Raw genomic sequence first — 16,466 nt, 5'->3', positions numbered from 1 at the left:
CCGCGGAGATTCTCAAAACGCCATTGTATTGGAGAATTTCAGTCCCTGGAAGGGGCTATGTAACTGTGAATGAGGGAGGAAGCCACTTGCGCAGCATTCAGCCGTTACGCTTTTTGGGGGCGCTGAAAGGGCAAAGGTGGGAACAAAAGAAAAGATGATAGTATTTACCCCAAAAAAAAAAAAGCAAACACAAAGTGTGCAATCGCCCTCGTGGGGTTAAATAGACAAATTATCCATATATTCTCGTTCCATCCCACTGACCTCTCGGGCACGTTGGAAGGCCATTTTGTCCCCAGGACCCTGACGAGGGCCAGCCTTATCTGCCCTCAAGACCCGTGAATCCTCTCGGCCCCAAACCATCTTGCCCTCCAGTCCTAAAATATTCTGCGACAACACCAATTGCATAACAAGTGCCCCCAGCAACCACTCCAGCCAACACAGCACGACGAATCGCTCTCCGAAACGACGACAGAAAACCCTCCTCCTTCTTCCTCGCGGTTCCGGCGCCTTGAGGAGGCGAAAGTCTCGATTTCTCATTTGGGTCGTATGGTGACCAATTTGGCGGTCCGCCCGTGAAATGGGTCTCCTGTCGCCGGACCATGGTGGAAGGATGCGAGGTGGTCGATTTCAGCGTGCTAGTTTCAAACTCTTTGATGGATTCTCGTTCCCTTTGGGCCGCCTGACTCGGTGAATGCACGGGCTGTTTATCAATGCTCGCGACGGGTTCACCCTGTGCACCAGAAGGTTTCAGTTCTGATGATCCGGTCCTCTTGGCTTCAAAGTCCTCGATGGATTCTTGTTCAAGCCGCATAGCTCCTTGAGGTGAGTGCATAGACTCTCTTCCGGGGTTTACACAGCTCTCTTGTCTATTTAAAGGAGTCCTTGCTTGCAAAGTGGAGGTGGATCCGTTAGCCTCCAATTCATCGATAGACTCTCCATCTAGCTCAGTGGCTCTTCTCGGTGAATGTATAGACCCGCTTGAAGAAGAAACAGGTGTACCAGACTCATCCCCCTGGGATGTCTCAAAATCGCCTCGTCGTGTCTTCTTGAAGACAAGTACGTCACCGCTGGCCGAGAAAATCTCGTAGCCCTGAGATGTCAGTGACGAAAAAAAGGCAAGAAACTTCGAAGGTTTGTTCAATCGAGATATCGCCTCTATTGGATGGAGAGGAGTAAAATCGAAAGAGAAAGTTGAAGTTATAACAGCATCCAGAACCTTCATTGTTGACGAGTCATATGCAAGAATCTTGTATTCTGTTGGAACGTCTGCGGAACTCTTTAAGGTGTCTCCCAGTGAAGCTCGAATGGCGCTACTTGTCCTTTCAATTCTATCCAAGGTTCTCCCAGCCCTCATGAGTAGCGTCAGACGGCTTGTATTGGTGTCCGTAATAGGTACTTCTAGGTCGATGTCCATCTCGGACACAGAATCGTTCACCCTTGTAGACGCTTGGGCTTGTGTGTCCTTGGGAGTGACCTCACCATACACGCTTTCGTAGCTGGTTTGCGTTTGTCCGGTAGTGTCCTCGACTTTTCCCTTATCACCAATATCGGTTGCAGTACATGAAGCATCATCGTTTGCACCGGTGGTTTCATTTGAATTTCCACGTGCCCCCAATGCGTTAACGGCCTGGGAATTAACTATATGATCAATTTTCGATTCCCATCTTTGGGTTTCAAGCTCGGGATTCCGACGCTCAAAGGATGCACGCACGTCGTTGGCGCGTAGAGAATCAATGTTCATTCGTTCCGGATCCTCGTATGGAACATTATGCAAAACAGGTCGACACTTATGTGGAACATCTTCTAGAGCCATTTCCTTCGCGCTCCAAGTATTTGCTAACACGCCTCGATCGTGTGTGTATGTCTCAGGCTTGCAAGTAAGATAATCCTTGAATTTATCAAAGACAGACTGTGCACAGCGTATTTGTGGTGCCCGTGATCCCGGCTTTTCGTCTTCAACTCGTAACGCGCTGCTGTTTGATGTGTCCATGCCCAGTTCGCTGTCCAGGGAAGTATTCGTAATCGAAGAACCAAGGTCATTCACCTCACCCTGACTCTGTGGGGCACCCATCAGAAAGACTCCATCGCTTCTCTTCTGGCCAGACTTGTTTATCCCTTGTGAGCTGGATGAAGCGTTACGCCGATCTATTCTCGGTCCCTCGACCGAAGAATCGCAGTCACGCTTCTGATCCAGCAAAGGCGAGTTTTCAGACACTTCGACCTTTGTGCAACGACTCCTATTATCTGCTAGCTCTGAGCGTGACCTTTTCATGGGAATATCAAACGTATCATGTGCGATCTTTTCGAATGGTGCATTTTCCACGGTTGTATTTGGGCAGTCCTTGGGCACCATCCGGCCGCTTATTGGATCAAACTCAAACAGAGCTTCCTTGTCTGGAGATGCCTTTTGGAAACCATCGGAATGGCTATGTACGTTCGCGTTCGCGGTGCAAGCGGTTTCGTCTCCATGGCGATGCCTTCGTTCCTTAGATGAGGCAGCACTATTTTCAATTCCAAAGAGGTATCGCCAAAGGGCTGACAGGGTATCATCCTTCGGACCAAGCGGGAAAGGGTGTAGCCGCATAAGGCGCCTCCCAAAGAGCATGCCATATGGATCCGCATGAATCCGCCGTTTGAACTCCTCAAATTCCTGTTCAAAGCGTTGTTGTTCAGCTGTGAATTCTTTTTCCCAGGACGATTGGCCCCATTTCCAGGGTGACCATCCAGGCCCATCGCCCGGTCCCCTATGAGGCCCCAATGACCCAAATTGAGACCAGCCCCAGAGATTTCCATGTTGCCAACGATACCATTCCGACCGTGGGCGCATCCCATGAGAGCATTTATGGAAAAGCATGCGATTTGCTTTTTCAATGGAGCGTCGTAGCTTTGACTCAAATCGTGACTGCCAGTCCGGGCCACCTGGACGACCACCCCATGCTATCGTCCGTCGTTGCTCAAAGGTACGAGGATGGCACTGGGGACTAGAAGTAACTGTTAACGTCGTAGGGCCACAGAGTATACTCGATTGCCGAATGGCTCGGCTCCGAAAGACTGATTTAGCCAGAACCGATTCCATTGCAACCGTGTACTCAACGATTAAGGCGGGCAAAACGTTCAGATAGCGGTCGTTGAGTTCAAGAACTCTTCGCTACCTGAGGCAGGATAAGTCACATCGGATAGGGTCGATGCTGGCTGCCCGGGTTCCATATATACCCACTAAGGATAATAGACAAACCGTAGATTCCGCCGGGGCAGAGCACTGAGGAGGATTTCAACGGGGCTTCCAAGGAGCACCAGGCGGAGATCGATGTGTCGGCTCGGCCGTCTGATGCGGGAGCTCCGCTGATTATGTCATTCGCCTCCCGCACTCTCCCCGCCCACATCTTATCTTATCACGGTATGATCTTGACGATGACGACCCAGCTCTCGAAAGGAGGCGTCACTTTTATGTTTGAAGGATAGCAACGAACCGACGCAACACTTGCAGCCCCCTTGTCGTTCAGAGAGTACCGCTACGCCAAAGTGTTAAGAATTGAAACAATCCTCTCTGCGGCGCGTCCCATGATTGTAATCTCAAATCTTATGCTTCTCGTCCAATGTTAACAATTTGATATCTGGCTTGGGGGATTTGGAATGATCATTCATATTTTTTGTACAGCAGGGAATATATATACGTGTGTGGAAGAGAGAGAGAGAGAAGTTTCGGTATGTCAAATTTAACATCTATTCACCTCAGTCTCGTCAAATCGGCGAAGACTTTTCTTCTTACTACGTACAGCATAATGACGTATGTAAGCTTCAATAGACGCCCATGACACTCACATCAATTGTCCATCAAGGGCCTACTGATCTGGTTGTAATGGTGTAGATGCCTTGGGAAGAATATTATATTATTATCCTGATGACCGGACCAACTTATTATCTCATATCATTTTTGAGTCATAGAGCCTTCACCATTTTCGGTTATCAAAATGTGGTTCCGCCAGAATCGAGTACCCTCGATACCTTCTTCTCGGCAGAGAACACCTCGATCTTCAGCCATTTCCAGCTCTTCGGATGCGACACCAACGCTCCATCCAAAGCGCTGAGCGGCTTCTTGCGCCGTTACTCCTCTGCCATAAAGTGTCCAATCCCAAGGTACCTCTGCAGCAGGAGAATCAGTTTGTAGTTCATTCATCCACGATTCAAGAAGACGAATGCATCTTTCATCCGTCCAATCGTGCGGCTGAACGACCAATAACCCGCTTTTGAATCGACGTAACCGCACAGGAAGTTTGAGCTTCTCCCATAGCTCTGCCGCTTTGTGAAAATCGGCCGGACTAACGAGCTCCACCCCATTTCGGCGTCGGTTGAAAATAGCCCAAAGGTCTATAAGACTCATGATGCCACCTTCACGGCGAAGTACGCCTTCTCGGTCGTCTGTCAAGTATTCAGCGAGATTACGTGATAGTTCGGAAAGATACAGTGTCTCCGAGCTGCTGCCTGAGCCAAGCATGTCTTTCGTTGTTATCATTCCAAGAGCGGCGGCGGATTGCGACAGGACTGCATCCGCTTCAAGAGTAGAGTGATCATTTGGCTTTACTCCGGTTTCTGTGGCCAAGGTTTCAGCTAGGGCGACAATCTCCTTAGCCGATGCCATCAACGCCTCAAGGTCTTCAAAAGCATTTCCAATTACTGTTTCGTTAATCTTTCTTGTATGAAAACCGCGACGCTCAAGCCCGGCAATTCCAACGCCTTTTGGCTGGGGCGACCCTTCTTCAACAGGAGAGGAATCTCCCCCGGTGGCTGAGATTCCTTGAGGTCCGGGATAAAGTGACATCTGAGGGACAGGCGGGGCATCGTGAAGGAGCCACTTCCTTTGGATCAGAGCATCGTTAAGTCTCTCATGAAAAACTTTCTCCCCGCCTCCACGAAATGACAGTTTCATACTCTCGTTGATTTCCGTATTCTCTAACTGAGAAGTAAGAAAGAGAGGAGCCGGGGAATCTAATCGATCAGGGGTATTGTTTCCTAAATGCTTAAGAGGTGCACCACACATTTCACATTCCAGGAGGGAAGGGTGGTTTGCGAAGGTACATCGTGGGCAAGTAGTTATATGGCTTTTGGCTATGGAACGCGACAGTTCAAGAATATCTCCGCTATTGTCGCGGCTTATTGGCAGCGTATCAACCTGCTCATGGGGTTGAGACGGCTGTAGAGCTGTAGGATTTGTGACGATGCGATTTGTCGCAGATGCAATAGCTGCTTTTAGAAGTGTCGTAAGGGGTGGCTTGATTCCACAGGCTAGACATGGCGGAAGTGGAGTAGAAGCTGTGGCTGTGGATGGGTCAAAGTTGGAGGGAACAGGATTCGAGAAAGTGCAAATTGGGCAGACCCAATTTGCAGTTGAAGCTCTGGGCAACGATCCATTTACCTGGCGAAGTGAAGGACTTGCAGCTCTCTGTGATGAGGAAGATGAAAGTTTTGGTGATGAAGCACGTTCAACCTTGACGGCACCTTTCCCTGGAGGTTTCCTCGAAGGTTTGGGGTATATTGCAATCTTCGGTGACGATCTCAGAAAGCCCGCCTAATACCAAACCGTCAAAAAAAAGAGCCCAATAATACTAGTACCAAGGACTCTAATACCTGATATTCTACCCGCTCCACTTCTTTCAGGTCAACCGTTACTGAGTATTTACGGGGTTCGGAAGCCCCGACATAGCAGATGCGATGCGAAGTCAGGTAAGCATGGCCATTCTGGTAGTTGGGTATCTTGTATTTTCTATAATAACCCCGACGGTAGTCAGTCAAGGGGCTTTCATGCCTAGAAAACAGGAAACACCTACCCTTCGTACAATCCTACCATGTCCTGGACAAACAGCAGTGATTCATCCTCAAGCAGCGCGGGGCGCAGGGCGGTGGTGAGATCAACTGGTTTGAAGAACATCTACAAGGACAAGAAAAAGAATGGCGCATGATGCTAGAATTTTACCCAGTAAAAATATAAGCAAAAAGGTAGAATCCCAACTCTAGGCTTCCTATCATTCCTGTCTGCGCAGTAATACTCTTCTTCAAGAATCAGTGACGCTCACCTCTGCACACGACGGATTTCGTCATCCGCCTATTTCATTCACGTGATATCACCGCCTTCCCGAGACTCCGCACTAAACCGGAAACAGAGTGAAGCGAGCGCCCCATTCACATCTTGGTTGCCACCTCATCATGAAGAACGACACTTCTCATTTATGCGCCTTTCCATCCCATCACCAGCTTGCTCTTTTGATCGTTATGTGTGGAGGGTGTTGAATCTTTCCTTTCATATTTTGTACAGAGTGAACCATCATACGAGTTTTCTTTTAGCTTATACTGTGAATCTATCCTGTCGAGACTGAGCCCTCAACACAGAACCCCTTCTCTGCAAATCTGGAACTTGACACCTCGAACCAGCTGATTTCATCTATTGGACTTACGATCTATTGAAATTCGCCATGAATGCTGCTTCTCCGCCATGGCGGGCTTCCACTACGGCACAATACACATCAAATGGTGAGTTTACGTTGGCCTGTCTCCCAATCGACAAAACCCTAACGCTACTCAGCTCCCGCATATATTTCCGTTCAAGCCCGCCGCAGCTTAGCTTCAAACCCGCAGTCAACTACAGATCCCCACTCCACAGATATTCCTCCACCGAAACCTGCCGAGGCTCAAGGTAGTAAGAAAAGGGTTGAGTGGCCCCCTGGAGTACGCCAATATGTGCAACGGAGCTTTGTTCCCGAATACCAGATCCCGGGTATTACGCGAGAGGATATGGAGAAAAAGCTAAAGCAAATAATCACGGAAGCAGCCGAGAGCAATAATCTCAACAATGTTAATTGGGAAGCCCTGCCGTTACCCCAGGAAATGATTCGTGATGAGCGGAATAGGGCTCTGACATCGTCAACGAGACAGCAACCAGTGGGCTTTCACAGATCTATTCCTGCATATACGGAAAGATCACAAAAGGAAGAATATTCCCCGAAAAGAAAATCATCAGAAATTAGCACAGTGGAGGATAACGTGGAAAGTATTCCGCCATGGAGAAGAAAAGCTAACTCTCGCACTGAGTTTGAAGATCGCAATAGTTTCCCTTCCCCTACTGACAAACGAAGACGGACAGATATCGGTAATGATAACGCTAACAGCAAAATTCCAAGTAAGTTTACCAGTGTTCTGGAGAGCCGCAAACGGCGTTTCGAGGACACAGGCTCTGGTTCACAGGCGACCCCCAGTACGCGTTCGCCCTACGAGGGATCCCTCACGAGAGATTCCGATGACGGGCCCGTTATCGGCCGATGCCAGAATTTAGAAAAGAACTATTTCCGTCTCACTGCTCCCCCAAACCCGGACACTGTGCGGCCGTTGTCTGTGCTAAAAAAGACCCTTGACCTGTTAAAGAAAAAGTGGAGATCAGAGAACAATTACAATTACGTCTGTGACCAATTTAAGTCCATGCGACAGGATTTAACCGTCCAACACATCAGAAATGAGTTCACGGTCAACGTATACGAAATCCATGCTCGAATTGCTTTGGAAAAGGGTGATCTTGGTGAGTATAATCAGTGCCAGACTCAACTACTGGCATTGTATGCAATGAATCTTGGAGGACATCCCATGGAATTTAAGGCGTATCGTATTCTCTATTTCATTTATACCCGCAATCGAACCGCCATCAACAACGCCTTGGCGGATCTAACCCCCGCAGAAGCAGCTGACCATGCTGTGAAACATGCATTGGATGTGCGTTCCGCTCTGGCACTTGGAAATTATCATCGATTTTTCCAACTCTACCTTGACACGCCGAACATGGGAGCATATCTTATGGACATGTTTGTCGACCGGGAGCGTCTTAATGCTCTCACCTACATCTGTAAAGCGTATGTACTATAATCCTACGCTACTTCCATATGGCTCTGACTCGATCAACAGGTATAAGCCCGACCTCAATATTAGATTCATCACCGAGGAACTTGGTTTTGAGTCAGATGAGCAAGCTGCCCGATTTATTCTGGATCATGTGCCGGAAGAGCTCCTTCAAGAGAAACCAGACGGCGTTAAACTTGTTACTGCGAAGGCTCAACCTTACTTTGAAGCGGCTAAAGCTGAAGCCCACAGAATCGTTGATATTAAAGGACAGATTTAACGACTGTTAAATTTGACGATGATTTCCAGGTCCTACGGGGCACCTTGCTGTTCCGGCGCACTCTAAAGTTCCTACTCCGTTCGTAGTGACTCGTTCGCATCTTCGGCGTTTCCTCGCCGTGGATGATTTCTTACTCTACCTTTTTTGTGCCTCTCTGTCTCAGATCGTACCAGCCTCCCGATCCATGGTCTTCCCTAAAGTCCCATCTGCTCTTCTCGGCTACGTTCTTTGACCGACCGATCTCCTACCATCACATGGGAGAAGGCGAAGTCAATACTGTCTGATTGGTCGTATGATTTTCTTATTATATCCTCCGTACGCATTTAGGCTGAGAAAGGGGTGTATAGGAGTTGGGATTATATTGCTGGCGATGTGTTTTCAGAGCCTGCCTGTGTGGGTATCTGTTCTTGGGTTTGCCCGAGTTCTTTAATCACTTATAGTGATATCCTGTAGTGCTGCTGCTTTTTTTTCCTAGGCGAGACAAGTATAGCTTGCTTAGGAGCCCAGAAATATAATATTGTATAGATTTTCACAGTTAGTTATCTTTGATGAATGTTGCTACTGAGTAGGCCGAAGTAGGACACCAGTATGTAAGATCACCCGGCCTTCCACTATCCACTCTTTGACCCTTGCTACCTTCCTTCTGCTCATGCCTTGACAGCTCAAGATAGCATGCTTTGCGCTGTGACGTTTACCATCCGTTAGCCCAAAACACAGGAGACCGGAGAGCTCCGCGTCCTGTTGATAAGGGATTATGAAGGATACGGGGAGAAGTTGAATAATACCTCCAAAGTAAAAGCATTGCCTTTTGTGGATAACTTCTCAAATTGAGAGGGGTATTTGGACGAGTCCCGCGGGGCCGGAGAGAGAGGGAGAGGTTAAAATGGGTGTAGAGGTAAGGGGGTTTTCCACTCGATGAGTCTTTCGTCATCCCACAGGGCGCAGCACCATTCAAAGTTACTACTGAGTGCGAAGAAGTCTATCAAATCATCATTGAATACTTCCAGGACGGGTCCGTCACCATACCAATACCGAACATAGCTCAAATTGGGCCTTTCAGTGAGGGGCAAGGTGCGTAAATACCCCTCGAGAATTCCCATCGTGTTCCTGGTATCTGGCTGCGGGGAGACCCAACTCCCAGGATTCCAAGTAAGGTCCAAGCATCGTACTGAACGTATCTCCCCGAGCGCCAAAAATGGTGGTGGCTATAATAACATCCCGGGGCGCCTCGTATGACGGTGCGTGGAGGACCCAGTATAAAAACCCTGGTCCTGTGTTTGTTACATCTTCGAGATACATGTCATAGAACGCAGCTATCCAGTAAAAGCGTAAGTCTTGGCTCTGCTATAACCGGAATTTCAATGCTCGACTAGGGGAAATTCTTCACTTACGAGTTGGATAAAGCTGCTCGTTCCTCTTGTACCAGTCCATGCGAGGAACCCTTCTATTCCAGGACGGTATTCAGACACATCATCCTCAATCTCGGCAAATACTTCAACCCATTTAGTCCGGAGATACGCCCAAAAACACAGGCCATCTCTTCAGCCTCCCAAGGTGGCATTGTGTTTAAGAAGAGCTCCCAAATTTCTTCGTTTCGATACCAAGGGCGACCCAAAGAGATCTCTGTCGTTTTCTGGTCAGCAGCATGCCTCCAGTAGTCCCCCTGTTTACCAAAAGTATTACAGTATGTTTGCATGCGACAAAGAGCCCGAAGAAAGCGTGCAGACTCGGCATCGGACAGTTCCAGTGGTAGAATTTCGGTGTTCCATTTGTCCTTGTCCATCCACGGGGGACACGGGGCAGTCCGCCAGAAATGTTGCAAGAAGAAGGTAAGCATCCGGTGAAGATCTAGCAATTTGAAGCATTCTTTGACGCTTTTTGGCCTGAATGGATGTCCTTCCAGGGATCTTTGCCTCGCTTGCGGATGGCGAAGAGAGCTTAAGACAGAATTAATCTCTGGCTCAAGGGCTGCTATTAAGCCTCTGCAGCAAGTGCTTTTACGAGGTCCAGGTGACTATATTGATGGTGGATCAACGCTGCAAGGATATTTTGCTGGTCAAATATGTATGTGCGGTAATACAGTTGGGAAGCACAGATAAGGTTATAGAAAGCCTTAAGGTCGCCAAGGTTCGTGAGAAGGGAAATTTGTATTTCCGTAGGGATCCCCTCCAGCGTTGGCACAGCCTTGAGGCGTGTCAGTGATCCAGTCTCGAGGGATGTGGCGAGCGGTTTGCAGCTTACCATGTTTTCAAGCCAAGGAAGTGTAAGTTCAGGGTTTATTCAACTATTGGGAAGTTGAATCGTAGGAACCGAAGGTACAGAGTAACCAGCGGTAGACTGGCTTAGCGCTTGAGAGAAATTGCAGGCTGTGCAAGCGCTTGTGTTCAGCACAAAAGGCAAGTAATTCCCCACGTCCCCATCTAAACACCGACAGATTGGTAAAAGACGCATCTTCCAACCCCCCCATGAAGTCGAATGGGGGATATGAATGCCCACGCGAGAAGTGCTCGTCACCTGTCATGTTAGCGAACAATCGGGCTGGTTTTTTGATCAGTAAACTATGCTCTCTGTTTGATTAACTAGTTATGAGCAAGGGAGTTATGCAATTTTATAAAGCGGGACAGTGTGGGCGGGAGCCGAAGCCCGTGTGGCATCGGCGTCGATCCTGCGGAAACGTATTCTTATCTATCATCACCATCTTGGCCTATGTGACCAAGCGACCCGTTTTCGGTCAGTCCAAATCGCTTCCGGCTTCAAGGAACCTTTCATTTCATTGACTAGGCGAAATTTAAAAAAAAAAAAAAAAGTTAATATAGCACGATCCATGCCAGGTATTAAGGAGCTACTACTCCGTACATAATGAATTATTAGGAGCTGACCCGACAAACGCAGCTTGATGGACAAGGATGATAGAGGCAGGCTTCGGTACGGAGTACATAGCCGGAGATATATTTCCTGAGGGTGTCCACCATAACTCAACTCGTTGGCGTATGAGGCTGGCCGGGGATCCATAAGCATGTGCAATTGATCCTCTCACGGCTTTGCTTTCCCTTTTTTTTATTTTTTATTTTTTATTTTTTTGCTCGGCCGCCGTCTGCAAGTACGCTTTGGCCCTGCCGTCTTCTTTGCTCCAGTCCCTGCAATCGACGCCCTCTGCGCACCCCGTCCAGTCGACGGACGGTTTATGCGCTAGAGTTACGTCATCGTGCTTCAGGTTCGAGGACCAGGGCGAATAACTGAGCTGGCAGGCAGTAAGCTGACGATGCCCAGCAGGCGGGCTTGCGCCCATGCGGAAGAATCCAGAAGAGGTTGAAAGTTAGTAGTTGGCTATGTTAGCTAGCTCACGCCTGCAAGGGACGAGCGACTGGGGAAGATGGAGAACTTGGGCTGGACAGCTGCGGGGCGTCGAAGAGATCATCGCGGCGAAAGAAGGATGGGCGTGTAGGGCAGCCAAGGCTGATTAGGTAGTTAGCGACGAGGGGGATTGTGTTTGATTCTTTTTTTTTTTCTTTTTGTTCTGATGGAGTTAGCAGCTGGGTGCTCCTTTGGATGATACGGGTTTGAGAGGAAATTAGGTCCGCAGGCGAGGGAAATATCAGGCGCAAGACTCATGCGCTATCGGCGGACTAGCGGTTGCTTTCTTTTTCGTCGAGTTACGACAGAGTACTCCGCAAGTCGATGATGTCGATGGAGAATAGTGAATTATCGCCGGCGAGGAGGGAAGCCGGGGTCCTGATGGCCGGACGGGAGGGCAGAGTAGTTGGTTAGTTAGCTGGTTGTCCGCGTGTTCGTAGCTCGCTGATCGGACTGGCAGCCCTGCGATTTGCATTTGGGCGACAAAAAGAAGGGTCCGGATCGGGTGGGTAGATTTGGTTTGGATGGAACAAATTAAAACTCTTTTAAGCAGCAAGAGGACATGGCCACCGCCATCCGTCCGCTCGACTCTCTTTATCTCGCTCTCTCTGTCTCCCTCCCTCTCTCTCTCTCTCTCTCTCCCCCTTCCGTCGCCCGTGACTTTGCCTCTCTCGCGCCCCATCTGTCTCTCCCCGCTGTCCTCCTCTCGCTGCCGTCCTGGCCGATTCTGGGATGCCACTCGACGTCGTCTTGTCGATAATCTAGCTGCATAACTACAGAGCTAAAGTTGTTAACTTGGCTGTCGCTGCAAAGCCGGTGCCACCATCGCGAGCACACGGGCCCAGACGATGAGACTCGTATCGCCATCCAAACTTAATCCATCTTCTCGGTCCCTGAATTAAGGCCCTTCCCGACCAAATCTTAATTTTTTTTTTTTTTCTAAACTAAAACTATAGCTTCTATATAACTGTTATATATCCTCAAAGGTCGGTTGCCTGGTGGAAGGGTATGTTAAGCTGAGCTACGCGTGGCCGTGTTCTGGGCGCATCGCAATCACTCGCTCTGGTCGCATTTCAGCTCCATAACTAACCAGCAGGAGTGACTGATATAACTCCCTGTCCCCGTGTCAGGGCGGCTTCGCTGCACGGGCTTCCAAACGTCCCAGCGCGTGGTTGCTGCAAGCGCTCGCTCGTCTTGTCCTGTCCTGTCGTGGGGTTGGTTGGATGTGCACGCCTCTAACCCCTCCCCCCCGTTCGCTGCTGCTGGGTGACACGGAGCGGAATCAGCCCCAAGAGCGAGCCCTGGTTAGGCGGTTAATTAGCTAGTGAGGCCGTCGCAACTTACGTCTCGATCCCGCCCAGCCCTGCACCCCCGAACCCTCCACGCTTCCTCTCTCTCTGCCTGCCCGCCGAACAGGACGATATATCTCCCGATCCTAAAACTTGTTTCACTCGAATTTTAAAAGAAAGATAAAATAAAATAATAAGATTTCCACTTTGCAGGTGGAACCCTGGGGCTTGCCGATCACAATGAAGGTATGTTCTGGGAATCTTATCTGCCTCTTTTTTTCCCCGTCCCCTCTGCCCATTTGTTAGTTTTTCGATGAGGTTACCTCTATTCTCCCCTTTTCTTACCCCCCCTTTAAAAAAATGTAATATGCCCCATCAGGGATGCGTTTGGGTTTCAGCTAATCGGTTCCGCCGCCGTGGTTCTTTTTCCCCTCGTTGCTAGGCCATCAGACGTTCACTCAAGGGCGACAAAGACCAGAAGCCACAGCATGTCTCCATCACTCCCAAGTCTGCCATCGCTATTTTGCCGCCAAAGAAGGTGAGTGTTTGGTTTCCTTTCGCTTCCCGCTCCACCCTTGCCCGCCCGTCGTCGCCACGCTTCTTAGCGGCCCTTGCGATGCCCAATAGGCTAATCCACTTCCCTTTGAACCCCACAGGTCATAAGGGCCCTCTACGATTACACTCCCGATCCAGCCAACACACACGAGCTTGCCTTCAGCAAAGGTGATTTTTTCCATGTTATAAGCAGAGAAGACGACTTCGATTGGTACGAAGCCTGCAACCCACTATCCTCCAGTGCCCGTGGTCTGGTCCCCGTCTCTTTCTTCGAGGTCATCGGCAAGACAGAGCGAAACAGCGGCGGCTCGACTGGCTTTCCCGAAGACCATCGCAGCCACGACCTTCAGAGTTCGGATCCTTCGGACCGGAATACACTCGTCGGTACAGAATCTACGACAAACACGACAAAACAAGGTGCGCAGGCAAGGATGTCGGCGATTGGGAAGAGTGCGGGCGCAATGGTCTACGGAGTGGTGCAGTATGATTTTCACGCCGAAAGACCAGATGAATTGGAGGCCAGAGCCGGCGAGGCGATCATCGTCATCGCCCAGTCGAACCCAGAGTGGTTTGTTGCAAAGCCAATTGGGCGTCTGGGTGGCCCGGGCCTCATTCCCGTCTCCTTCATCGAGGTCCGAGACATGGTCACGGGCCAGCCCGTAACCGATCCCCACGAAGCCGTTAAGCGTGCGGGAGTCCCGCGGGTCGAAGAGTGGAAGAAAATGACAGCAGAGTACAAGAACAGCTCTATTACCCTGGGCAAGTTCGAGACTGGAGGTGTTCAGTCTGCCACCGCCGAAATCGAAAAGATGAGCTTGAACAACAGCGGCCATCACAACAGCAACGATTATGTGAGTCAAACTTACCCCTCCCCCCTCTCCCCCCTGGCCCAATGTCACCACCGCCTTTTTGTCTAATCTCTCTCTGCGCGACAGTACCATCAGCGCAACGCAAGCAAAAGTCAGAGATATCCCAACCCGAACCAGCAATTCCAACAGCAGCGATCACAGGATTATTATTCCGTCCCCGCTCCGGTCCAGGCGTCGATCCCCCGCTACTGCTTCGATAATGACAAATACTGGTATATTATTGAGGCGCAGATGGAAGATGGCAGATGGTGGGAACTATCAAGATACTATCATGACTTTTATGACTTCCAGATCGCTCTGCTTGCGCAATTCGAGGAGGAAGCTGGGAATAAGGGAGGTCCTCGGACACTGCCATTCATGCCCGGCCCAGTCACTCATGTGACAAATGCAATATCCAACGGTCGCCGTCAAAACCTGGACGAGTACATTAAGAAATTACTCTCCATGCCGCCGCACATTTCGCGCTGTCAGCTTGTCCGCCAGCTTTTCGCACCACGGCCTGGCGACTTCGAAATCGACCCTGCCGCAATGGCCGACGAATACCGGCTATCCTCGGGCTCTCAGCCATCCTCAGGACACGATGCATCGCCCAGTGCATCTCGACAATCCTCACAAGGCCAGATGAACAGCTATCTTAACCACCAGCGAAACCAGGGGTCCGTGTCGCAACCAAGCGTGGCCCAGCAGCCGATGATGCTTCGACAGGGTAGCGCACTAACACAAGGGTCCATATCATCCGGCTCGAATGCGATCAAGATCAAAGTGTTCTTCCAAGATGATCTCATTGTCGTCCGTGTCCCTACCGATGTCACATTGCAGCAATTAAGAGACAAGATCAAGGACCGCTTAAAGGTCGACGAGGACATCCTCCTGCGGTACAAGGACGAACCGTCTCGCGGGTTTGTAGAGCTGCTCAGTGACGCTGATCTGGAGGTGGCCATTCAGCGGAATACGAAGCTCATGGTATATGTTGGGATTGCGTGATATCCTACCTACATCACAATTTGCTACAAGGCCCTGTTTCGCCCCTTTTTCCTCTCCATCAATTCGATTTATACAAGTTTACTTTTTTTTTTTTTTTTTTTTTTTTTTTTTTTTTTTTCTGCTTCGATACCAGTTTTATTTATTTCCCCTCTCTTCCCACTTTGATTTACCCCGATCAATTTTTCATTTTTTGTTTTCCTCGATCGGATGTTTGCAAATTTACGAACTTCGTTATGGGCTGAAATTTTTATCGGAGGTCTACATTCTGGTTTGGCTTGTGAGCTTCAGTGCCTCTGTTTGGTTACTTATTCTCCTGCTTGTTCTTCTTGGTTTGCTTTTTATTATTTTCCCCCATGTTAACTTGCTTGCAGATTTCTCTCTTCCTCCCAAAAACACACACACACACAACCCGCTATTCACTATCGTCCACACACCCCCGTTTCCTTCTCAAACACGTACCATGAATGCCCTTTTTCACCGCCTTCCCTTTTCCTTTTCCTTTTTTTTTTTTTTCCTTCCTCTTCTGCACGTCATGTTTGTATGAACCAGGGACAAGCCAAGGAGGAATAGAAGATGCGAATAAGGGGAGAGGATAGTTCGGGTTGACGAATGGCACCCGGGGGTTATATGATATGAATGTGAAGATGAGCAACGATCAACGTAAAAAGACCAAACGCCCAATGCAATGAGGGAAAAGGGAAAAAAAAAAAAAGAAAGAAAAAAGTATCTTCAACTGCTCCTCCCTGGTAGTCGCTTTATATATATTTATTATAATTATATGTGTATGCTTTTGGAGTATCGCTATAGTATTCCTTGCTCGGTTTGCGATCCCGCTGGCTTTGATGGTTCTGTTATTAAGGGGGAATTCTCTTAGACCTGGTGATGCACACAATTGCTTCAAACATTCTTCCGCATCGCATGTACCTAAGGTAGCCATCGCTCCAATTCCGCAAAAAGCAATCACCAAACATGCAATTTTCATCGACAAGCCGAAAAAAGCAAGCAACGAAAATCAAAAAAAAAAAAAATGAAAGCCCGATGCGGGGCTCGAACCCGCAGCCTTGAGATTAAGAGTCTCACGCTCTACCGATTGAGCTAACCAGGCGGCTCTTGCTGGAAGCCACTGGCTTGCTCAGCCACTTCTGCTGAGCTGGTCCTGCCCCCTCATCCGTGATGACATAATTAAGGTCAGCATAAGCAGCCTCGGCAATTATTACCGGCACGCCAAACCGGATCCGGCCTAGCGCCCGTCCGATG

At 49.2% G+C, this 16,466-nt stretch overlaps 5 protein-coding genes and 1 non-coding gene across 6 annotated transcripts; 2 read left to right on the top strand and 4 right to left on the bottom strand.

Moving 5' to 3' along the window:
- Positions 1 to 316: 316 nt before the first annotated feature.
- Positions 317 to 3,076, bottom strand: D8B26_004727 (uncharacterized protein; the record flags this gene model as incomplete). The annotated part of the gene is made up of 1 exon (XM_003070489.2): positions 317 to 3,076. One exon carries the CDS (start codon positions 3,074 to 3,076, stop codon positions 317 to 319), a length of 2,760 nt encoding a protein of 919 aa, XP_003070535.2.
- Positions 3,077 to 3,869: 793 nt separating this feature from the next.
- On the bottom strand, positions 3,870 to 6,034 carry D8B26_004726 (uncharacterized protein). The gene is made up of 3 exons (XM_003070488.2): positions 5,826 to 6,034; positions 5,626 to 5,761; positions 3,870 to 5,566 (listed from the first exon to the last, which is right to left on the bottom strand). The coding sequence occupies exons 1-3, from the start codon at positions 5,924 to 5,926 to the stop codon at positions 3,929 to 3,931; spliced, it is 1,875 nt and encodes a 624-aa protein (XP_003070534.2). The 5' UTR covers positions 5,927 to 6,034; the 3' UTR covers positions 3,870 to 3,928.
- Positions 6,035 to 6,226: 192 nt separating this feature from the next.
- Positions 6,227 to 8,846, top strand: D8B26_004725 (uncharacterized protein). The gene is made up of 3 exons (XM_003070487.2): positions 6,227 to 6,525; positions 6,578 to 7,892; positions 7,945 to 8,846. Exons 1-3 carry the CDS (start codon positions 6,468 to 6,470, stop codon positions 8,156 to 8,158), a joined length of 1,587 nt encoding a protein of 528 aa, XP_003070533.1. The 5' UTR covers positions 6,227 to 6,467; the 3' UTR covers positions 8,159 to 8,846.
- Positions 8,847 to 9,214: 368 nt separating this feature from the next.
- Positions 9,215 to 9,821, bottom strand: D8B26_004724 (uncharacterized protein; the record flags this gene model as incomplete). Its single annotated transcript, XM_066124576.1, has 2 exons — positions 9,550 to 9,821; positions 9,215 to 9,471 (listed from the first exon to the last, which is right to left on the bottom strand). The coding sequence occupies exons 1-2, from the start codon at positions 9,587 to 9,589 to the stop codon at positions 9,215 to 9,217; spliced, it is 297 nt and encodes a 98-aa protein (XP_065980657.1). The 5' UTR covers positions 9,590 to 9,821.
- A 3,205-nt stretch (positions 9,822 to 13,026) lies between these two features.
- BEM1 (bud emergence protein 1) lies at positions 13,027 to 15,964 on the top strand. The gene is made up of 4 exons (XM_003070486.2): positions 13,027 to 13,047; positions 13,244 to 13,339; positions 13,458 to 14,207; positions 14,292 to 15,964. Exons 1-4 carry the CDS (start codon positions 13,042 to 13,044, stop codon positions 15,207 to 15,209), a joined length of 1,770 nt encoding a protein of 589 aa, XP_003070532.1. The 5' UTR covers positions 13,027 to 13,041; the 3' UTR covers positions 15,210 to 15,964.
- Positions 15,965 to 16,241: 277 nt separating this feature from the next.
- On the bottom strand, positions 16,242 to 16,314 carry D8B26_004722. The gene has a single exon. It is a non-coding gene; the product is annotated as a tRNA-Lys (tRNA).
- Between the last annotated feature and the right edge of the window lie 152 nt (positions 16,315 to 16,466).

This window comes from Coccidioides posadasii, chromosome 2, assembly GCF_018416015.2.
Source record: "Coccidioides posadasii str. Silveira chromosome 2, complete sequence".
Taxonomy (NCBI): Eukaryota; Fungi; Ascomycota; class Eurotiomycetes; order Onygenales; family Onygenaceae; genus Coccidioides; species Coccidioides posadasii.
This window is presented reverse-complemented; position numbering and strand designations above follow the sequence as displayed.

What these genes read in the sequence shown, in the direction of transcription:
- D8B26_004725 (XM_003070487.2), top strand. Translation starts at nt 6,468, where the DNA reads ATGAATGCTGCTTCTCCGCCATGGCGGGCTTCCACTACGGCACAATAC. An exon ending in GGCACAATACACATCAAATG is followed by an intron (nt 6,526 to 6,577) that starts GTGAGTTTACGT and finishes AACGCTACTCAG; the next exon opens with CTCCCGCATATATTTCCGTT. An exon ending in CTCACCTACATCTGTAAAGC is followed by an intron (nt 7,893 to 7,944) that starts GTATGTACTATA and finishes CTCGATCAACAG; the next exon opens with GTATAAGCCCGACCTCAATA.
- BEM1 (XM_003070486.2), top strand. An exon ending in CTATTTTGCCGCCAAAGAAG is followed by an intron (nt 13,340 to 13,457) that starts GTGAGTGTTTGG and finishes TGAACCCCACAG; the next exon opens with GTCATAAGGGCCCTCTACGA. An exon ending in ATCACAACAGCAACGATTAT is followed by an intron (nt 14,208 to 14,291) that starts GTGAGTCAAACT and finishes TCTGCGCGACAG; the next exon opens with TACCATCAGCGCAACGCAAG.
- D8B26_004726 (XM_003070488.2), bottom strand. Translation starts at nt 5,926, where the DNA reads ATGTTCTTCAAACCAGTTGATCTCACCACCGCCCTGCGCCCCGCGCTG. An exon ending in ATGGTAGGATTGTACGAAGG is followed by an intron (nt 5,762 to 5,825) that starts GTAGGTGTTTCC and finishes GGGTTATTATAG; the next exon opens with AAAATACAAGATACCCAACT. An exon ending in TGGAGCGGGTAGAATATCAG is followed by an intron (nt 5,567 to 5,625) that starts GTATTAGAGTCC and finishes GTTTGGTATTAG; the next exon opens with GCGGGCTTTCTGAGATCGTC.